At 33.6% G+C, this 24,192-nt stretch overlaps 1 protein-coding gene and 2 long non-coding RNA genes across 5 annotated transcripts in view; all 3 read left to right on the top strand.

Moving 5' to 3' along the window:
- LOC136030235 (uncharacterized) overlaps positions 1-23,594 on the top strand; it is a 94,380-nt gene extending 70,786 nt beyond the window's left edge. For 2 of the 3 annotated variants that reach the window (XM_065709059.1, XM_065709058.1), the window contains exons 3-4: positions 3,260-3,624; positions 23,478-23,594. In XM_065709059.1, coding sequence (XP_065565131.1) covers positions 3,260-3,619 — 360 coding nt within the window. In that variant the 3' untranslated portion in view covers positions 3,620-3,624; positions 23,478-23,594. The remainder of the gene's footprint in view (positions 1-3,259; positions 3,625-23,477) is intronic. The other variant, XM_065709060.1, reaches the window with a different exon arrangement.
- LOC136030236 (uncharacterized) lies at positions 18,324-20,392 on the top strand. Its single transcript, XR_010618218.1, has 2 exons — positions 18,324-18,531; positions 19,170-20,392. It is a non-coding gene; the product is annotated as an uncharacterized LOC136030236 (long non-coding RNA).
- LOC136030230 (uncharacterized) lies at positions 20,720-22,959 on the top strand. The gene is made up of 2 exons (XR_010618217.1): positions 20,720-21,051; positions 21,907-22,959. It is a non-coding gene; the product is annotated as an uncharacterized LOC136030230 (long non-coding RNA).
- Positions 23,595-24,192: the final 598 nt, after the last annotated feature.

Genomic DNA, 24,192 nt, shown 5'->3' on the forward strand with positions numbered 1-24,192 from the left:
TTGGGGAAATGGTGAGCCAATCACTTTCAACTAATAAAACAGCACTAGCCCTTTCAGTTTCCAATCGAATGAGCTCTTTTCGAAGTTTCTACGAAAACAAATGGCCATCTCAGAATTTTTATCATATTTTACCATATCAATGGCCATCTCAGAATATACATTTCGGGAAAATACAAGGTGTGAGGGGGGGGGGTTCCACCCTCTGATCACTCTGAATCTTAAAAAGGTCACGAAAACATCTAGAATTTCCAATCCAATGAGCCCAGTCCGAAGTTTTTACGACAACCCTTTCTATACAAACTTAGTATGACCCCAGGGCATAACTTACAACTCTTGCCCTGAGGGCTCTGGGGGGGGGAGTTGTCATCCTCAAAACATAATTTCTGGACCTTTCAACTACGCTGAACAAATGGCTACCTCAAAATTTTGATTGGATATATTTGGGGAAATGGACGGCATAAGAGAGGGGGTTTGTTGCCCTCTAATCGCTTTCAACTATTAAAAAGAGCACTAGACACTTCAATTTGCAATTTAATAAGCACTTTTAGAAGTTTCTACGACAACAAACGACCATCTAAAATTTTTATCAGATATATTTTGGGAAAATAAGAGATGGGGGCGTTCCCACCCTCCGATCACTCTGAATCTTAAGAGCACGCTAGAACTTTTGATTACCAATCCTATGAGCCCCCTCCAAACTGTATACGATCACACTTTCTATATAAACCTTATTTACCCCCAGAGTATAACTTAGCACCCTTACCGTAAGGGCTGTTGGGGGGGGGTCATCCTCAAAGACACAATTTTCGGATCTTCCAACTATGTTGAACAAAATTGCCATCTTAAAACTTTGACTGAATGTGCTTGGGGGAATAGTGGGCGTGGGAGGGGGCTTAGTTCCCCTTCAGTCACTTTCGGCTAGTAAAAAAGGCACTAGTCCTTTTAATGTCCAAGTGAATGAGCACTTTTCGAAGTTTCTACGACAACTCCTTCAATACGAAGTGCCCTGGTCTAAACAAAAATAAATAAAAAATACATTGTGACCAAATCGCCCTTTACTTAAGCAGCGCTATTACGCTGCCTGTGACATCATTGGGTTGTATATTTGGTCCCTGGTTCATGAAAAGACCAAGTTTATAAAAATACAAATTTTAGGGAATGTTGAGAAAGATGTTTAACTCAGTCAAAAGACAATATATGCATCTGGGTTTTCAAAAGTTTGTAAATACAATTTCTCAGGAACGTTTAAAGGTATGAAGTTGGAACTTTCCGGGTATGTTGAGGGGGACTTTGAACCGAATCAAAAAACACCGCACGCATTCAGGTTGTTAAAAAGCAAATTGGCTAAACTTCAGGAACCGCTACGTATATTAAGTTGAAATGTTTCAGGTAATATTTTGGTTCATGTCGAATTAAATCTAGAAACACTATGTCCATTCAGGTTGTCAAAAGGATATTTCTTCAACATCTCAGGGACGGCTAAGAGTATTAAGTTGAAACTTTCAGGGCATGTTGAGAGGAGTGCTGAACTAAATAAAATACGCTATTTACATCTCGATTGTCAAAAGAGTGCATCTACAATATATTAGGAGCTAATAAGTGTACGAAGTTTAAGGTTTCCGACAATTTTGAACTAAATAAGTACGTACATCCAGGTGGTCAAAAGGGTGTATCTGTCATATCTATGGAAAGGCAAAGAATATTAAGTTGACACTTCTAAGGAATGTCGAGGGATCGTTAAATTATATCCAAACACACTAAGTGCATCAAGGTTGTCAAAAGGACGTATTTGCAGTATTCAGGTATGTCAAGGGTATATACTAGCGGGCCAAGGGATCTGGGGATCCTTAGTTCTACTCTAGGAATGATGCATGGATGGATGACAGATAGACTTATCTATTAACAAATTAACTAACATCATTTTTATTCAATCCTAATAAGGGCATATGCCAAATTTGCCTCTCACTCAATGGGACTATTTGTCTTGGCGTTTTCTACAATTAGCCATGGCTTGATGCCCACAACTACTTGATTCTAATGAACTGACAATGAACTGAAATCATTTTTATACAATCCTAGTAAGAACTTTTGTCAGATTTGACCCTCACTCAATCGGACTATTCGTCTTGGCTTTTTCCACAATTAGCCATGGCTTGATGCCAACAACTGATTGATTTTAATTCAATTATTGAATTAAAAAAAAGTAGTTGTGGGGATCAAGCAATGACTAATTGTAGAAAAAGCCAATACAAATAGTCCGATTGAGCAAGAGGCAAATCTGGCATAGGCTCTTATTAGGATTGTATAAAAATTGTGTCAGTTCATTCGTTAATAGAGAAGTCTATCTGTCATCTGTCCATGCGTTATTCCTGGGGCAGAACTAAGGTAGATATTCATAGATGGATGCTCATTGGATTGGAAATCAAAAGTTTATATTGCTCTTTTTAAGAGTCAAATGATTTAAGGGCAAAAAGGGTCGGCATTAGCCCTTCTCTCCATAAAGCCTCTGATCAAATTTTTAAGATTGCGGTTTTGTTCAAAACAGTCAAAAGGAATAAAAAACACACCTACAAAGTTGAAAAAAACAAATCTCCTGAGCAAGGGCGGAGATCTAGCGGAAAATTTGAGGGAATATTGACCAAGGAATCAATTAAGATTTAACTTTTGACTAAGGAAGATGGGAAAAGAGGCTTATGAAGGGAAACACATTTTTGAAGGAAAATGCAGTAGCGTTCCTAGTGCTAAATATTATTTTTTTTTTTTATACTGATTTGCTTAGAACTCCAGGCCACGAAAAAACTTCAATCAAAATTTCAGAGACAATGGGACCTCAACTGCAAATAAATCTAGTAGCCGTGGTTTTTTATTATACTTTTTTTACCCAACAAAAGAAAAATATTTTAAGCAAATTTCAAAATTTATTTTCTTTTTGTCAGTTTACTTTTCATAAAAAAGTCTTTTCCGCTAAATTGTTAATTTTGTCCGGCTATATGTATGTCCATAGATTGCCTGTTCGACTTAATATCTATTGACCAAAGTCTTATGAGCCAGGAGAATACATTGCAATACTGTAAATTTATTGTGGAAGTGAATTGGGTTAAGAATCTTTATGTTAAAATTAGATTTTCATTTTATGTTTTACACATAATTAGCTTACTTTATGCTTAAGATATTGATCTAACAGAGTGAAAGAGAATGGTAGATTCCACAATTTAAACACAGAATGTTTTAACTTTATTTCTTATTTTCTCTCTTTCAGGGTGTTACATCATTGTTCGGTTTACTATGGAAGTTAGTTTCAAACTCACCACCATTCCTTTTGCTAAGACTATTGTTTAACGTCATACCTGCTGTATATAGAACATTAAGTAGGATGGGAGGCTCTGTGGCCCTATTGCCAGCTGAATACCAGGCACAAGCAATGGCCAACCAATTAGGAGAGACTTTTAATCCTGGTGGATCGATTGTCCTTGGTTCTGCAAGAAACTGGCTATCTGAGTTCTTGAATCGACTCAACCTTGGAGGATCGCTGGTGCTAGCTCCCCTTTATGGTAAGGGGTACTTGGCAGGAATTCTTGGGGTTCTTGCTGGAATGTTTATGGGTTTCATCTATGGGTAGCTATAGTAAGTAGCACATAAACAAAATCATTTTATTTACTTAGGCTATGACTTGTTGACACAGAGACACAGACATCTAACGACAACTTTTACAATAACAGTGATGTTTCTAGCACACATCTCCCTTAATGTTTAACGAAGACCTACTAGTGTTATTTTCTATTAACTAGGGGCCTATTCTATACAACGAATGATCATCATTTATTGCTTGTAAAATTCCTGCCAAATGTTTTGAAAGTTGTAGTTTATTATACCAAAAGTAATGCCCTCTAATATATACATGTTGCTTAATGGAGATCAAACGAAAATAAACCAAAAGATAGGTATTAACAATGTAAGTGACAGCAAAAAAGAAAAAAAAACGCAAAATGCAGAGCGGGCTGGAAGGTCACAGTAGGCAACCACACAGTTTTTTATTGAATATACTATAATTGTGATTCTATTCATGGAATTCAGACCCCCCTCTTCGTGATAGAACACGCTTGCAACACGCTTGCAACACCCTTGGTGAAAAATTTGAACTGCTTATAAGAGATTACATATCAAAAGTAGCAGAGGTTTCCAAATTAACATTATTTTTTATGCCCGAGGCTTCCAAATCAAGGAAATCTGGCAAGCTTCACTAACATTTGTTAAGTAACGTTTCAAGATTACTTTTGTGTTTTTACTGTTAAAATCAAAGGAATCAAGCTGCGTTAGCCAACAACCACAAAAAAATTTGACCCTTAAAACTTTGGAGCTAGTGGGGGAGGGGCCAAAACTTTTTCAGCCTAATTTATATATAACAGGACAAGTTACAACCTGATCCTACCTAACACTAAAGCATATGCTATGCAATGAAACATTGAGAACAAGACCAATTTTGAGGATCTCATTAAAACAGTTTTTGCACTGCTAAAATCGCCTCTTCTGGCCGATTGTTAGACTAATTACATTTCTTTTTACTAATTACGCAGTATTCTTAAATATTAGGTTCCTTCAAATCAAGTCTGCCCTGACTGAAAATATAATTTTTAGCGGAAGCATTATTAATTAGAGTAAAAAAAAACAACAACAGCAAAGAGACAGAAACAAATTGAGCCATTCTGAACCTGCAAGTGCAGTACATTTTTCATTTGCACATTTAAAATCACACAATTTCTTATACTATAAATAAAAGGTTCTTGGCGTGATCCCAAAGAAAAGTCCCCCTCCCTTACGGTGACGTCCCCTGGAAAACTCATATATACATAAAAAAATTGCATTTTAATGCTGATTTTAAGTATATAAGTTTCATCAAGTTTAGTCTTACCCATCAAAAGTTACGAGCCTGAGAAAATATGCCTTATTTTTGAAAATAGGGGGAAATACCCCCTAAAACTAATGTAATCTCAACAACAATCACGCCATGAGATTCAGCGTATCAGAAACTCTATTGTAAAAGTTTCAAGCTCCTATCTACAAAAATGTGGAATTTCGCATTTTCAAACAGTTCGTGGTAACGAACTGTAGTAAGGAGCGACCCGGCTCAATAGTAACCAAAACTCTAAAAAATGGATTTTTATGCCAATAGCTACATGAAAAGAATCGCATTTTAATGCTGATTTTAAATATATAAGTTTCATCAAGATTAGTCTTACCCATCAAAAGTTACGAGCCTGAGAAGATTTGCCTCATTTTAGAAAATAGAGGGAAATACCCCCTAAAAGTCATACGATCTTAACGATCTTAAATCACACCATCAGATTCAGCGTATCAGAGAAAATTACTATAGAAGTGTCAAGCCCCTATCTACAAAAATGTGGAATTTAGCATTTTTTGCCAGAAGACAAATCACGCATGCGTGTTTATTTGTGTTTTTGTTGTTTTTTTTTCCAGGGGTGATCGTATCGACTCAGTTGTCCTAGAATGTCGCAAAAGGGCTCATTCTAACGGAAATTAAAAGTTCTTGTGCCCTTTTTATTTGACCAAAAAATTGGAGGGCACCTAGGCCCCCTCCCACGCTCATTTTTCCCCAAGTTACCGGATCAAAATTCTGAGATAGCCATTTTATTCACCATAGTCGAATAACCTAATAACTATGTCTTTGAGGACGACTTACTCCCTCGAAGTCGCCGTGGGAGGGGTTGCAAGTTACAAACTTTGACCTGTGTTTACATATAGTAATGGTTACTGGGAAGTGTACAGACGTTTTCAGGGGGATCTTTTTGGTTTGGGGGGAGAGTTGAAGGGGGGTTACGTGGGAGGATCTTTCGATTGAGGAACGTTTTATTGGGGAAGTGACTTTCAATGGAGGGGGTGCAGGATTTTCTAGCATTATTCAAAAAAAAAATGAAAAAATAAATATGAAAAGTTTTTCTACTGAAAGTGAGGAGCAGCGTTAAAACTTAAAACGAACAGAAATTATTACGCATATGAGGGGTGTACCTCCTCGTAATACCTCGCTCTTTACGCTAAAGTATTCTTAGTAATTTCAACTATTTATTCTACGGCCTTTGTGATTCAAGGGTCATTCTTAAGGAATTGGGACAAAATTTAAGCTTTAGTGTAAAGAGCGAGGGATCGACGAGGGGTGAGCCCCCTCATATATGCAATAAAAACAGACGAATATAGAAGTTCGCTACGTAAGTGAATTCGTAAGTTACGTATATTTTTTACTTATGAAAACGTTCGTAAAACATTAAAAGTTATAGTTGCCTTTTTAAGTAATCAAAAAATTGGAGGGCAACTAGGCCTCCTCTCTCGCTCTTTTTTTCAAAATCTTTCGATTAAAACTATGAAAAAGCCATTTAACCCCCCCAAAAAAATAATATGCAAATTTCGTTTTCATTATTTATGCGTGGAGAGCCAAGATAAAAAAAAATGCATTTATTAAAAAACGTCCAGAAATTAAACAAAAAAAAAACAAGTTTTTTTAAATGAAAGTAAGGAGCGACATTAAAACTTAAAACGAACAAAAATTACTCCGTATATGAAAGGGCTTTTCCTCCTCAACGCCCCGCTCTTTACGCTAAAGTTTTTTACTGATTTAAAATGTAGAGTTAAGAGAGAGTCAAACTTTAGCGTAAAGAGCGGGGCGTTGAGGAGGAAAAGCCCCTTTCATATACGGAGTAATTTTTGTTCGTTTTAAGTTTTAATGTCGCTCCTTACTTTCATTTTAAAAAAAAAAATTGTTTTTTTTTGTTTAATTTGCCAGAAGAAAGATCACGGATGAGTATTTATTTGTTTTTTTTTGTTGTTTTTTTTCCCAGGGATGATCGTATGTACTCAGTGGTCCTAGAATGTCGTGTGAGGGCTCATTTTTACGAAAATTAAAAGTTCTAGTGCTCTTTTTAAGTGACAAAAAATTGGAGGGCATCTAGGCCCCCTCCCACGCTAATTTTCCCCCCAAAGTCACCGGATCAAAATTCTGAGTTAGCCATATTATTCCCATAGTCGATAAACCTAATAACAATGTATTTGGGGACGACTTACTCCCCAAAAGTCCTCGTGGGAGGGGCTGCAAGTTACAAACTTTGTAAGTGTACGTTTTCAGGGGGTATTTTTAGGTTTGGGGAGGATAAGTTGAGGGGGGGTTACGTGGGAGGATTTTTCCATGGAGGAATTTGTCATGGGGGAAGAGAATTTCAATGAAGGGGGCGGAGGACTTTCTAGTATTATTTAAAAAAAACAATAAAAAAATAAATATGAAAAGTTTTTTCAACTGAAAGTAAGGAGCAGTATTAAAACTTAAAAAGAACAGAAATTATTACGCATATGAGGGGTTCACCTGCTCGTAATACCTCGCTCTTCACGCTAAAGTATTTTTTGTAATTTCAACTATTTATCTTACGGCCTTTGGGATTCAGGGGTCATTCTTAAGGAATTAGGACAAAATTCAAGTTTTAGTGTAAAGAGCCAGATATTAACGAGGGGATGAACCCCCTCATATACGTAAACATACGAATATAGAATTTTGCTACGTAAGTTACGTATATTTTTTACTAATGATAGCGTTAGTAAAAAATTAAAAGCTCTAGTTGCCTTTTTAAGTAATCAAAAATTGGAAGGCAACTAGGCATCTTCCCCTCGCTCCCTTTTTTTCTCAAAATGTTCCGATTAAAACTATGAGAAAGCCATTTAGCAAAAAACAATTAATATGCAATTTTTTTTAATTATTTATGCGCGGAGAGCAAAAATCAAAACATGCATTAATTCAAAAACGTTCTGAAATTAAATAAAAAACCAAGCTTTTTAACTGAAAGTAATTAGCGCCCCACTCTTTCCGCTAAAGTTTTTTGCTGTTTTAAAAAGTAGAATTAAGAAAAATAGTCAAACTTTAGCGTAAAGAGCGGGGCGTAGAGGAGGAAAAGCCCCTTTCATATACGGAGCAATTTCTGCTCGTTTTAAGTTTTAATGTTGCTCTTTACTTTCAGTTAAAAACTTGTTTATTTTTATTCCCGGTGGCATCCGCAGATACGTCATTGACATATATTTTGTTAAAGTGTTACGCAGCAACTGGTTTTCTTTTTTGGTCAATGATATTTTGAATATTTACGCTACTGTATTATGGGTAAAATTTCCTTATTATAAGGAATTAGGCTGGTGTGTTTTCCTTGAATGTTGATTTAATGACTTGGTTCTTTGATCTGGAGTTTCACACTCATCCCGTCGATTTTCGTCGTATTCCCCCTAGAAGATTTCTTACCCTCGGAAATTTCTCTCCCATGAACCTCCCTGTGGAAAATTCTACGTCAGAAAATTTCTCCTCTTCGGATAATCCTCCGTGGAAGTATCCCCCTGAGAATTCCCCTTGGAAAACTCTCCCCATATGTAAAATTGGGCAGACAAAGAGAAAGTTAGACAATTAAAAATAAAGAAGAAAAAAGGGGCTGCTGGATTCTTTTGTCTATGTTCCAAAATTAGGATAGAATATATGGCACAGAATTCCCTACACAATTTATTTTCCTTTTCATTTCTTTTAATTCTTCGTTTCGTGTTTTTAGAGACTGGTGTTGAGTTATCATAACAGGGTAAAATATAAGTTCAAGAGATTATTTTGATTCCTTGTTTGAAATAAGTTGTTCCGTCCATCTTAAATTTTCTTTACTATGACTTGGAGTTTGAATACACATTATTGAATTTTTTTTTTTAACACCCCATAAAGGCACTTAAGATGGGAAAACCTCTTCTCTTACTTCTGTCTTACTTACTTGCAGTCATTCTTCACTGAAAGGGATGAAGTGATATCAGATACTGTATATGTCGTTACCAGACCAAATCTAGGGACAGTATTACTCACTGGTAAATTCAGAGGGCCAGAGGGGTCCCGCGCCCACCAAAATTTCTTCTGATGCACTCGTTCCATGGTATTTTTTCTTTTTTAACCCTTTTTTAGACTAAATTTGTCAATTTGGTTGATTATTGGCACCTTTGTCATACTGCCCCACCCAAGATTTTCCTCCTTGGCATCCTTGTCACATTGCCCCCCACCCAAATAAAAAATTGCTCTAGATCCGCCTCTGGTATTACTCGTACTTCTTAGTCCCAGCCTGTCACTGAAATGGCACTCGGTATTTACCAAGTGACATATAGCGATCGCAAGTTCTGTCGGTCTGTCAGTCTGTCAGTCTGCCTGTCCCAGTTTTGCTAGTTTGGGAACTTCCAGATAAACTAGGACGATGAAATTTGGCATGCGTATCAGGGACCAGACCAGATAAAATTAGAAATAGTAGTTTCCCTAATTCGTGATCAGATCTTAATGAAATTTGATATTTAGAAGGACCTTGTGTCTCAGAGCTCTTATTTTAAATCTCGACCAGATCCCGCAAACTTGGGGGAGTTGGAGGGGGAAACAGGAAATCTAGGAAAATGCTTAGAGTGTAGAGATCGGGATGAAACTTGGTGGAAAGAATAACCACATGTCCTACACGCGTTATTGACATAACCGAACCGAATTCACTCCTTTTGGGTGAGTTGGGGGAGATTTGCTAGTTTGGGCACTTAGAGATAAGCTAGGACGATGAAAGTTGGCAGGCGTGTCAGGAAGCAGACTAAATTAAATTAGAAATAGTATCTTCCTCAATTCGACTATCTGGGAGGGGGAGCGAAAAGGATAGTTGAGATGAATTTTATTTGCCGATAAAACAAATGATTATTCTTCTTAAGCAGGGTTTGTGGCTTAGGGATATGATTCTAGCGAAGGGTGCGAGAGGATTGAGGTTCAAATCACGGACCACCCCAATTTTTACACGAAGAAGATCCAAAACTAGATGCGTGATAAATATAGCGATCGCTGAATGTTGGTCGCCGTATCAGGGACCCGAACAGATTAAATAAAAAATGGTCGTTTCCCAAGTTCGACCATCTGGATGGGAGTGAAAGGGTGGTTGATTAAAAAAATTAGAAAAAAATGAGGTATTTTTAACTTATGAACGGGTAATCGGATCTCAATGGAATTTGATACTTAGAAGGGCCTCGTGTCTCAGAGATCGTATTTTAAATCCACACTGTACCTGGTGACATCGGGGGGAGCTGGAGGGGGGACGGGAAATCTTGGAATACGCTTAGAGTGGAGAGATCGCAATGAAATTTGGTGGGAAGAAGCTCTTGTCTCTTGGCTTTTCCGACCTCGCCACAAGTGCCATATGGGCTCTTCGCTTTTGTTTTTACTTAGCTATGAGCCAAGCAAACAAGGCAGGAAAAGAGCAACAAACTACAGTGTGATAGTTATAGTTATAAATAATAGTTAGTTAATTATTTATTAACAGTTATCAATGAAAATAAAAAATAAGATGCGCTAAATTTAACATGTTTTTTTTTTATTCCCTCTATTATCCTTTTAGGAAGATGGAAGAACTTCTAATTACCTATGACAGCTTAAGGAAAAAAATATTGGGCAAAAATAATAGCAAACCTTGTAATTAACTGGTATATTGCAGCCATAATTCTTATTTCTGCTAATAAAAGCCTATAGAATTACAATAAATGGATATTATGTAGACTTCCATTACAGGGCAGTTCTTCTACAGTTACCGCTAATTTTTTAGTTTCAAATTGTTTTCTTTCACTTTTATTTTACCCTGTTATTATGATTCAACCTCACAAAGATAAACGAAAGGATTGAAAGAAATAAAAATACTATCTCTATAATTTGGAATGTAGGTTGAACATTCTCAAATGCTTTCTTTCCTTCATTCCTTTTATTTATCATACTTTCTATTTGGCTGCTTAGTTTCGCATCCGTAGAGAATTCTTCAGAGCGGGATTTTTCTGGAGAAAACTGTCAGTTTGGGCATTTTATGGTGAATTTACCACGGGGAAAGGAATTTTCCGGGGTAATCTTCCTGCAAATAACGGAAGCATTGTAATCGATCCTGTTGGTATTAAATAAAAAAAAGTTTTTTCAATTGAAAGTAAGGAGCAACATTAAGATTTAAGATTAATTGAAATTATTACGTGTATGAGGGGGGTTTTCCCCTCCTCACTTCCTTGCTCGTTGCGCTAAAATTTGATTTTCTGTTCTAATTATTTAATAATGACCCCTGAAACACAAGGGCCGTTTAAGTAGAATAATAAGATTTTAAAAGTTGTAAAAGATGCTTTAGCATACCTAGCGAGGATTTGAGGAGAGGGAGAAGCCACCCATATACAATAATTTATGTACATTTTTAAGTTTTAATGTTGCTCCCTACTTTCGGTTGAACGATCTTGTTTTTTCATTTATGATCAGTTTTTAAATACGGCCGCGAAATCCAGCTTCAGCCTCCACCTTTCTCCACAAAAAAAATCTTCCAACAAAAGATCCTCCGACATACTACCCTCCCACTAGAAAAATCCCCCCCTGCAAAATATCTGTATACTTCCCAATAGCAAATAGGCTTATTATATGTAAGGAATGGGCAAAGTTCATAGCTTGCTGCCCTTCCCTTTGGGGCTGGGGGGGGTGTCAAGTCATCCTGAAAGACATTGTCATTAGAACTTTTGAGTGTAATGAAAAGAATGGCTATCTTGAAATTTTGAATGGGAGGGGACTAGCTGCCCTCCAATATATTTGGTCACTTAAAAAGGGCACTAAAACTATTAATTTCCGATAAAATGAGGTCCCGATTTTGTAGGATCATTACAGCTTCCATGATTCTGGAAAATAAAATATCGTTAATAAGTTTTTTGTTCTTTCGGTGGAGGGGGAGGGCCAGGCCACGAAGGAGGACCAGGGGTCAGTTTCATGCTTAATCATTGAAAATTATTAGGGGAAGGAGGGGGTATCGGGCCATGGAGGACCATGGGTCAATTCCCATAACTTTTGGAATAAAATATTATTAATACGTATTTTTGTTTTTTCAGGGGGAGGAGGAGCAGGCCATGAAAGGAGGGCCAGGGATCAGTTCCCATTGTATATCATCTATAATGTTTTTGGGAAGGAGGGAGGGGTATCGGGCCACGGAGGACAAGCGTTCAGCTCCCATAAGTTTTGGAATAAAGTATTGTGATTTATAATAAAGTGTATGTTTTCAGAGGGGTCGGGCCATGGAGGGTCAGGGGTGAGTTTCCATAATTTCTGGAGTAAAATATCATTAACAAGCTTTTTGGGGGGAAGGGAAGGCCATGCAGAGAAGGCCAGGTGTCAGCTTGCTTAAGTTTTGGAATAAGATATCGTTCATGAGTCTTTTGAGGGGAGTGTGACAGTTTGGTTTATCTGATCTTTGGAGTATTTTCAAAACCCTCGCATAAGAGCCTTATATGATACCCGGATATAGCATACAAGACTTGGGCCAGGGCTCAAGGGTCTATGTTGATATTTGAGTTTTGTTATCCGATCTTTTGACTTATTTTAACAAAATGTCTATCTAAAAAATTTGATTGGAGGAATTTCGGGATAAAGAAGACAGGAAGGCTAGTTGTCCTCTGGGCCCTTTTGACACTTAAAAGGGAACTAGAACTTTCTATTTCTAATAAAATGAGCCCCTGACGAAGCTATATAGTCATTCCTTCCACAAAAACCTTATATGACCCCGGGGCATAATTTACAACACTTGCCTTCAGGTTCTGGGTGGCTATGTAAGCTCCGCAGTTTTTATTGTATGATCTTCGGTCTATTTTATATAAAATAAAAATCTGAAAATTTCGATTGGACGCATTTGGGGAATAGACAGTTGATAGGGGGTGGGGATTGTTGCCATCAGATTACTTTGAACTCCCAAAAAGGGAACTAGAATTTTAAATTTCTAGTCATTTGAGTCCTCTCTGAAGTTTACCTTTTTCATAAGAACCTTATGTGCCTCTGGGCATAATTTACGATGATTCCCCCGGTCTCTGGGGGAGTGTTATGTTGATCCCAAGGTGGTTGTTATCTGATTGTTGGACTATTTGAAAAAAATAAGTATCTTAAAATTTTGATTGCATGCGTTTGGGGAAAAGAGTGAGTGTTGATGGCCTCTGTTCAGTTTTTACTCTTAAAAAGGTAACTAGATCAAAGGAGCTCTCTCTGAAGTTTATGCGAGCACCCCTTCTGTAATAACCATATATACGCCAAGAAAACAACTTAAAACACCTGCCCCTGGGCCCAGGGGGTTGTATCGACCCCGGAGTTCTTATTATCTAATTTTTGAACTATTTTTAACAAAATGATTATATCAAAATTTTTATTGGATGGGTTTGGGGGAAAAGGGCGTGGGGAGGGTAGTTGCCTTCCAATATCTTTTAGATCTTAAGAAATGATCTAGAACTTTTAATTTCCAATAAAATGAGCCCTCTCTTAAGTTTATACGAGCATCCCTTCTATAAGAACCACATATGCCCCCAGGGCACACCTTACAACACCGGGCCCTGGAGGATTGTGTTGAACCCAAAGTTTTTGTTATATGGTTTTAGAACTATCTACAACAAATTGGCTTTCTTACAATTTTTATCAGATGTATTGAGGAAAAAGGGTCTTGGGGCCAGTTTTCCTTCGATCATTTTTGACTCTTATAAAGGGCAATAGAACTTCGATTTCCAATCGAGTGAACCCCCTATGAAGTTCATACGACGACCTCTTCCACATGAGTTGCCTCTGGGATAAAAAATAATTATAATAAACATTGGAGCCGTGATAGGCAACGCTATAGCGTTGCCTCTGACTCACTCATTCAGCTATATGTTCGTCGCTGATTGCTAGTGCTTTACGATGTATCTGTATCTCAAGTGGTAAAATCTCACCAAAAGAGGAAGGTATAGTCGTCCAGGTTTTGTGTAAAGTTTACCATGGTTTTTGCTCTCCAACAATTCTGTTTCTTTTGGTTTCCAGCCTTTAATATGGAAAAAAAGGATCTTCTTCATTTAAGGAGACGTCATTTTGAACACTGTAAGTTTTCATTATATTTATCAAGATGGTATAGAAACCGAACGATTATTTCTTGTTTTGGATTTGCCGACTCGCTAGAGCTGCTTCACAACATCCTAAAGATCTGAAGGCCGATTCTCCAGAAAAAGATGAGTGCCAGGTATCCTCTCGGTTATTTTCCCCAAATGTTTAATCGGTAAACAATGCGGTGTTTTCGTTTTTATTTTGTGCTTTTGTTTGTATCCCTTTCAGGATATATATATATATATATATATATATATATATATATATATATATATATATATATATATATATATATATATATATATATATAAGTTGTCTGTGTGTGTGTGTCGAGTGACGTCACTGTCCGCATATGACGTCTGCATTATTTCATCACATACCAATTCAAAAACGAATGTATTCAAGCCGAAGTAGCTCAGTTATATAACTATCTGTATTGGCGCAGTGGGTTTGACCTTAGCGTGGTAATACGGAACCCAGAGATCGAACCATGCTGCAGGAATGCACTAAAGGGCCGACACAGGGACCTTAGTAGTCAAGAAGCGTCGTTAATCCGATACAAATACAGTAGCTCAGTTGGTAAAGCGTTATGTTCCAGGTTCTAGGTCCGAGAGGTTCCAGGTTCGAACCTTGGCTTTAGCATTAATACAAAAGAAGAAAAAACTAAAAAAGATAAGAATTACAAAAAAAAACTAAAAGAAAATACTAAAAAAAACTAAAAAAGGGTAAAAAACTAAAAACTAAAAAAGTAAAAAAAAACTAAAAAAAACTAAAAAAAGGTAAAAACTACAAAAAAACTAAAAACTAATAAAAAAACTAAAAAAAGAAAAAAACTGACAAATAAAGGAGAAAAAGCAAACGAAAAAAAAAATATAAATAAAAAAAAAACTAAAAAAGGTAAATGTATTCAAGCCGTAGCTGAGTTGGTAAAGCGTTATGTTCCAGGTTCTAGGTCCGAGAGGTTCCAGGTTCGAACCTTGGCTTTAGCATTAATACAAAAGAAGAAAAAAAAACTGAAAAAGAAAAAAACTAAAAAAAACTAAAAAACAGGTAAAAACTACTAAATAACTAAAAAAGCTAAAAAACTAAAAAAACTTAAAAAAAATGTAAAAAACTAAAAACTAAAAAAGAAAAAAAAACTAAAAAGAAAAAAATAAAAACTAATAAAAAAAACTAAAAACTGAAAAAGAAAAAAAAAAGAAAAAAAGGAAAAAAACTGAAAAATAAAGGAGAAAAAGAAAACTAAAAAAAAAGGGAATATAAATGACGACCGGGACACTCAAAGAGAAATTACAGACTGGGACACCGGGACACAAATGATGACTAGAACGTGTGTGTCGACTGACGTCATGTTTGTGTGTGGACTGACGTCATGTTTGTCGACTATAAATGACGACTGGGACACAGGGACACAACTACAACGGGGACGCCGGGGGGCACAGGGGGATATATAAATGACGATGGGGACACAGGTAATGTTTGATTAGCAATCACCATCAACAAACCTCAAGGGCAATCATTAGAATAATGAGGTATAGATCTGAATACGGATTGTTTTTCCCATGGACAATTATATGTTGCATGTTCAAGAGTCGGTAAACCTGACAATCTATTTATATGTACAGACAATGGGACAGCGAAAAATGTTACTAAAAGAGAAATTACAGACTGGGACACCGGGACACAAATGACGACTGGGATGTGTGTGTCGACTGACGTCATGTTTGTGTGTCGACTGATGTCATGTTTGTGTGTCGACTGACGTCATGTTTGTCGACTATAGATGACGACTGGGACACAGGGACACAACTACAACAGGGACGCCAGGGGGCAGAGGGGGATATATGGTTGTGTGCCCAGTCTGGGACGACTGGGCACACAACTACAACAGGGACGCCAGGGGGCAGAGGGGGATATATAAATGACGATGGGGACACAGGGAATGTTTGATTAGCAATCACCATCAACAAAGCTCAAGGGCAATCATTAGAATAATGAGGTATAGATCTGAATACGGATTGTTTTTCCCATGGACAATTATATGTTGCATGTTCAAGAGTCGGTAAACCTGACAATCTATTTATATGTACAGACAATGGGACAGCAAAGAATGTTGTATATTTGCAAGTTTTACGTAGTTAAAAACATAAATATATATATATGTATATATATATATATATATATATATATATATATATATATATATATATATATATATATATATATATATATATATATATACTAGCTGCTGGGGTGGCGCTTCGCGCCCCCCCAAGCCCCCCCCGCGCGCGTAAGTCGTTACGCGCCATATTAGTTACGCGCCATTGTAGTTGTGTCCCTATGTCCCACCTGTGAATATATATATATATATATATATATATATATATATATATATATATATATATATATATATATATATATATATATATATATATATATATATATATATATATATATATATATATATATATATGTGTGTGTGTTGTTAACTACGTAAAACTTGCGAATATACAACATTCTTTGCTGTCCCATTGTCTGTGCATATAAATAGATTGTCAGGTTTACCGACTCTTGAACATGCAACATATAATGGTCCATGGGAAAACAATCCGTATTCAGATCTATACCTCATGATTCTAATGATTGCCCTTGAGCTTTGTTGATGGGGATTGCTAATCGACCATTCCCTGAGTCGCCATCGTCATTTATATATCCCCCTGTGCACCCCGGCGTCCCCTTTGTAGTTATGTCCCTGTGTCCCGGTCGTCATTTATATTCCCTGTGTCCCGGTCGTCATTTGTGTCCCGGTGTTCCAGTCTGTGATTTCTCTTTGAGTGTCCCGGGCGTCATTTATATTCCTTGTGTCCCGGTCGTCATTTATATCCCCCTGTGCCCCCCGGCGTCCCCATTGTAGTTGTGTCCCTGTGTCCAGGTCGTCATTTATATTCCCTGTGTCCCGGTCGTCATTTGTATCCCGGTGTCCCGGTCTGTATATACATTCGTTTTTTAGTTTTGTTTTTCTTCTTTATTTTTTTCCTTTTTTCTTTTTTTTCTTTTTTAGTTTATTTAGATTTTTAGATTTTTTAGTTTTTTTACTAGTTTTTAATTTTTTTTTAGTTTTTACCATTTTTTTAGTTTTTTAGTTTTTTTTTTACTTATGTCCTGGTCGTCATTTATACTCCCTGTGTCCCGGTCGTCATTTGTGTCTCGGTGCTTTGTTGATTGCTAATTTATATTATATTTATATTTATATTTTTTATATTTATTAATATTTTTTTAGTTTTCTTTTTCTCTTATTTTTCAGTTTTTTCCTTTTTTTTAGTTTTTTCTTTTTTAGTTTTTAGTTTTTTTTTGTTTTTTACCTTTTTTTAGTTTTTTTAGTTTTTTTAGTTTTTTAGCTTTTTTAGTTTTTTTATTAGTTTTTAGTTTTTTTTTTAGTTTTTGCCTTTTTTTAGTTTTTTCAGTTTTTTTTAGTTTTTAGCTTTTTACCTTTTTTTAGTTTTTTTTAGTTTTTTAGCTTTTTTAGTTTTTTTTCTTTTTAGTTTTTTTGTAGTTTTTACCTTTTTTAGTTTTTTTTCTTCTTTTGTATTAATGTGAAATAATTCAGACGTCATATGCGGACAAACACGACGTCACTCGACAGACAGACAGACAGACATAACCCACAAACAACTTATTTTTATATATATTTATTCATATTTTTTTAGTTTTCTTTTTCTCTTTTATTTTTCAGTTTTTTCCTTTTTTTTAGTTTTTTTTCTTTTTTAGTTTTTAGTTTTTTTTAGTTTTTTACCTTTTTTTAGTTTTTTTTAGTTTTTTAGCTTTTTTAGTTTTTTTATTAGTTTTTATTTTTTTTGTAGTTTTTGCCTTTTTTTATTTTTTTCAGTTTTTTTTTAGTTATTAGATTTTTACCTTTTTTTAGTTTTTTTAGTTTTTTTAGCTTTTTTAGTTTTTTTCTTCTTTTGTATTAGTGTGAAATAATTCAGACGTCATATGCGGACAAACATGACGTCACCTGATCCACAGATCCACACACAGACAACTTATTTATATATATATATATATATATATATATATATATATATATATATATATATATATATATATATATATATATATATCACAGATGGGACACAGGGACACAACTACAATGGCACGTAACTAATATGGCGCGTAACGACTTACGCGCGCGGGGGGGGGCTTGGGGGGGCGCGAAGCGCCCCACCAACTAGGTGTTGGGGTGGCGCGAAGCGCCACCCCAACAGCTAGTATATATATATATATATATATATATATATATATATATATATATATATATATATATATATATATATATATATATATATATATATATATATATATATATATATATATATATATATATATATATATATATATATATATATATATATATATATATATATATCTATATATATAAAAATAAGTTGTCTGTGGATGGATGGATGGATGTGTCAGGTGACGTCACCTGAAAAAACTGGATCAGGTGACGTCAAAACTGAAAAAACTAAAAAAAGGCAAAAACTACAAAAAAAACTAAAAACTAATAAAAAAAATAAAAAAGCTAAAAAACTAAAAAAACTATAAAGGTAAAAACCAATAAAAAACTAAAAAAAAAAACTGAAAAAACTAAAAAAAGGCAAAAACTACAAAAAAAACTAAAAACTAATAAAAAAAGTAAAAAAGCTAAAAAACTAAAAAAACTAAAAAAAAACTAAAAAAAGGTAAAAAACTAAAAAAAATAAAAAATAAAAAAAAACTAAAAAAAAGGAAAAAACTGAAAAATAAGCTAAAATAAAGGTAAAAACCAATAAAAAACTAAAAAAAAAAGGAAAAAACTAATAAATGACGACACTCAAAGAGAAAGCGACCAGGACAAAAGGAATGTTCGATTAGCAATCAACAAAGCACAGGGACACAGGGAGTATAAATGACGACCAGGACATAAGTAAAAAAAAAAACTATCTATATATATAAAAATAAGTTGTCAAACTAAAAAAAGGCAAAAACTACAAAAAAAACTAAAAACTAATAAAAAAGCTAAAAAACTAAAAAAACTAAAAAAAAGGCAAAAACTACAAAAAAAACTAAAAACTAAATAAAAAAAATAAAAAAGCTAAAAAACTAAAAAAACTAAAAAAACTAAAAAAAGGTAAAAAACTAAAAAAACTAAAAACTAAAAAAAACTAAAAAAAAGGAAAAAACTGAAAAATAAGCTAAAATAAAGGTAAAAACCAATAAAAAACTAAAAAAAAAACTGAAAAAACTAAAAAAAGGCAAAAACTACAAAAAAACTAAAAACTAATAAAAAAAGTAAAAAAGCTAAAAAACTAAAAAAACTAAAAAAACTAAAAAAACTAAAAAAAGGTAAAAAACTAAAAAAAATAAAAATAAAAAAAAACTAAGAAAAAAGGAAAAAACTGAAAAATAAGCTAACATAAAGGTAAAAACCAATAAAAACTAAAAAGAAAAAAAGGAAAAAACTAAAAAAAATTTTCATCTAAAAAACTAAAAAAAACTAAAAAAGGTAAAAACTAAAAGAACTAAAAAAGAAAAAAATAAATGACGACACTCAAAGAGAAAGCGACCAGGACAAAAGGAATGTTCGATTAGCAATCAACAAAGCACCGGGACATAGGGAGCATAAATGACGACCAGGACATAAGTAAAAAAAAAATTAACAAAACTAAAAAGAAGGTAAAAACTACAAAAAAACTAAAAAGAAAAAAAAACTAAAAACTAATAAAAAAACTAAAAAATCTAAAAATCTAAATAAACTAAAAAAGAAAAAAAAAGGAAAAAAATAAAGGAGAAAAACAAAACTAAAAAACGAATGTATATACAGACCGGTACACCGGGATACAAATGACGACCGGGACACAGGGAATATAAATGACGACCGGGACACAGGGACACAACTACAACGGGGACACCGGGGGAAACAGGGGGATATAAATGACGACCGGGACAAAAAAACTAAAAAGAAAAAAAAACTAAAAACTAATAAAAAAACTAAAAAATCTAAAAATCTAAATAAGCTAAAAAAGAAAAAAAAGGAAAAAAATAAAGGAGAAAAACAAAACTAAAAAACGAATGTATATACAGACCGGGACACCGGGATACAAATGACGACCGGGACACAGGGAATATAAATGACGACCGGGACACAGGGACACAACTACAACGGGGACACCGGAGGAAACAGGGGGATGTAAATGACGACCGGGACACCGGGACAGGGAATGGTCGATTAGCAATCACCATCAACAAAGCTCAAGGGCAATCATTAGAATCATGAGGTATAGATCTGAATACAGATTGTTTTCCCATGGACCATTATATGTTGCATGTTCAAGAGTCGGTAAACCTGACAATCTATTTATATGCAAAGACAATGGGACAGCAAAGAATGTTGTATATTCGCAAGTTTTACGTAGTTAAAACCATATATATATATATCTATCTATATTCACAGGTGGGACATAGGGACACAACTACAATGGCGCGTAACTATTATGGCGCGTAACGACTTACGCGCGCGGGGGGGCTTGGGGGGGGCGCGAAGCGCCCCCACCAACTAGGTGTTGGGGTGGCGCGAAGCGCCACCCCAACAGCTAGTATATATATATATATATATGTATTTATATATATATATATATATATATATATATATATATATATATATATATATATATATATATATATATATATATATATATATATATATATATATATATATATATATATATATATATATATATATATATATATATATATATATCTATCTATATAAAAATAAGTTGTCTGTCTGTCTGTGGATGGATCAGGTGACGTCACCTGAAAAAACTGGATCAGGTGACGTCAAAACTGAAAAAACTAAAAAAAGGCAAAAACTACAAAAAAAAACTAAAAACTAATAAAAAAAATAAAAAAGCTAAAAAACTAAAAAAACTAAAAAAAGGCAAAAACTACAAAAAAAACTAAAAACTAATAAAAAAGCTAAAAAACTAAAAAAACTAAAAAAAGGCAAAAACTACAAAAAAAACTAAAAACTAATAAAAAAAATAAAAAAGCTAAAAAACTAAAAAAACTAAAAAAACTAAAAAAAGGTAAAAAACTAAAAAAACTAAAAACTAAAAAAAACTAAAAAAAAAGGAAAAAACTGAAAAATAAGCTAAAATAAAGGTAAAAACCAATAAAAAACTAAAAAAAAACTGAAAAAACTAAAAAAAGGCAAAAACTACAGAAAAAAACTAAAAACTAATAAAAAAAGTAAAAAAGCTAAAAAACTAAAAAAACTAAAAAAACTAAAAAAAGGTAAAAAACTAAAAAAACTAAAAAATAAAAAAAAACTAAAAAAAAGGAAAAAACTGAAAAACAAGCTAAAATAAAGGTAAAAACCAATAAAAAATTAAAAAGAAAAAAAGGAAAAAACTAAAAAAAATTTTCATCTAAAAAACAAAAAAAAACTAAATAAGGTAAAAACTAAAAGAACTAAAAAAGAAAAAAATAAATGACGAAACTCAAAGAGAAAGCGACCAGGACAAAAGGAATGTTCGATTAGCAATCAACAAAGCACCGGGACACAGGGAGTATAAATGACGACCAGGACATAAGTAAAAAAAAAAAACTATCTATATATATAAAAATAAGTTGTCTGTGGATCTGTGGATCGTGGATCAGGTGACGTCACCTGAAAAAACTGGATCAGGTGACGTCAAAACTGAAAAAACTAAAAAAAGGCAAAAACTACAAAAAAACTAAAAACTAATAAAAAAAATAAAAAAGCTAAAAAACTAAAAAAAACTAAAAAAAGGCAAAAACTACAAAAAAAACTAAAAACTAATAAAAAAGCTAAAAAACTAAAAAAACTAAAAAAAAGGCAAAAACTACAAAAAAAACTAAAAACTAATAAAAAAAATAAAAAAGCTAAAAAACTAAAAAAACTAAAAAAACTAAAAAAGGTAAAAAACTAAAAAAACTAAAAACTAAAAAAAACTAAAAAAAAGGAAAAAACTGAAAAATAAGCTAAAATAAAGGTAAAAACCAATAAAAAACTAAAAAAAAAAAACTGAAAAAACTAAAAAAAGGCAAAAACTACAAAAAAACTAAAAACTAATAAAAAAAGTAAAAAAGCTAAAAAACTAAAAAAACTAAAAAAACTAAAAAAACTAAAAAAACTAAAAAAAGGTAAAAAACTAAAAAAAATAAAAAATAAAAAAAAACTAAAAAAAAAGGAAAAAACTGAAAAATAAGCTAACATAAAGGTAAAAACCAATAAAAAACTAAAAAGAAAAAAAGGAAAAAACTAAAAAAAATTTTCATCTAAAAAACTAAAAAAAACTAAAAAAGGTAAAAACTAAAAAAACTAAAAAAGAAAAAAATAAATGACGACACTCAAAGAGAAAGCGACCAGGACAAAAGGAATGTTCGATTAGCAATCAACAAAGCACCGGGACACAGGGAGTATAAATGACGACCAGGACATAAGTAAAAAAAAAAAATTAACAAAACTAAAAAGAAGGTAAAAACTACAAAAAAACTAAAAAGAAAAAAAAACTAAAAACTAATAAAAAAACTAAAAAATCTAAAAATCTAAATAAACTAAAAAAGAAAAAAAAAGGAAAAAAATAAAGGAGAAAAACAAAACTAAAAAACGAATGTATATACAGACCGGTACACCGGGATACAAATGACGACCGGGACACAGGGAATATAAATGACGACCGGGACACAGGGACACAACTACAACGGGGACACCGGGGGAAACAGGGGGATGTAAATGACGACCGGGACACCGGGACAGGGAATGGTCGATTAGCAATCACCATCAACAAAGCTCAAGGGCAATCATTAGAATCATGAGGTATAGATCTGAATACAGATTGTTTTCCCATGGACCATTATATGTTGCATGTTCAAGAGTCGGTAAACCTGACAATCTATTTATATGCAAAGACAATGGGACAGCAAAGAATGTTGTATATTCGCAAGTTTTACGTAGTTAAAACCATATATATATATATATATATATATATATATATATATATATATATTTATATATATATATATATATATATATATATATATATATATATATATATATATATATATATATATATATATATATATATATATATATATATATATATATCTATATTCACAGGTGGGACATAGGGACACAACTACAATGGCGCGTAACTATTATGGCGCGTAACGACTTACGCGCGCGGGGGGGCTTGGGGGGGCGCGAAGCGCCCCCACCAACTAGGTGTTGGGGTGGCGCGAAGCGCCACCCCAACAGCTAGTATATATATATATATATATATATTTTCTTTACTCAGCATTCATTTTTGTAATATCGTGCGTTACAAATATACTTACTTTATACTTACTTAGATTTGATTATATTATGTCAAATTATAAACAAGAAGAAATCAAATTTTTCCACCCTATCAAGTACTAACAAAATTAACCGTTCTCTTAACTCATATGTGATGAATTATTCCCTTATCATGGATTTTTTTTTTTTCAGGATAATCTTGACGTAATGGACTGGTGGTATACTGATTCAATCGCAGGAAATGAAGCCATTAATTTATTATATTTAATTTGTATTTGTTTATCTGCTAATAAAGAGCAATCTTCAAAACTTACTCCCCCCCCTCCGGAATTTAGAAAAATCACCGACAAATTCGAGCAACGCCACTGCTTGGAAACAATTATAAAACCCTTTTTGACTGTGTCACGCTCAAGTTTAAATGATGTAATTCGCCTTTGGCAGGTATTAAATAAATAAAAAAAACAAGTTTTTTTTAACTGAAAGGAGCGACATTAAAACCTAAAACGAACAGAAATTATTCCTTATAGTAAAGGGGTTGTCCCCTCCTCAACACCTCACTCTTTACGCTAAAGTTTGACTCTTTGTCACAACTCTACTTTTTAAAACCATAAAAAAATTTAGCGTAAAGAGGGAGGTGTTGAGGAGGGGACAACCCCTTTACTATGACGAATAATTTCTGTTCGTTTTAAGTTTTTATGTCGCTCCTTACTTTCAGTTAAAAAAAACGCTTTTTTTATTTAATTTCTGAACGTTTTTGAATTAATGCATGTTTTGATTTTGACCCTCCGCACATAAATAATTAAAACCAAAATTGCATATTAATTTTTTTTTGGCTAATGGCTTTAATTACTTAAAAAGGCAACTAGAACTTTTAATTTCTTACGAATGTTTTCATTAGTAAAAAATA

Source organism: Artemia franciscana, chromosome 8, assembly GCF_032884065.1.
Source record: "Artemia franciscana chromosome 8, ASM3288406v1, whole genome shotgun sequence".
Taxonomy (NCBI): domain Eukaryota; kingdom Metazoa; phylum Arthropoda; class Branchiopoda; order Anostraca; family Artemiidae; genus Artemia; species Artemia franciscana.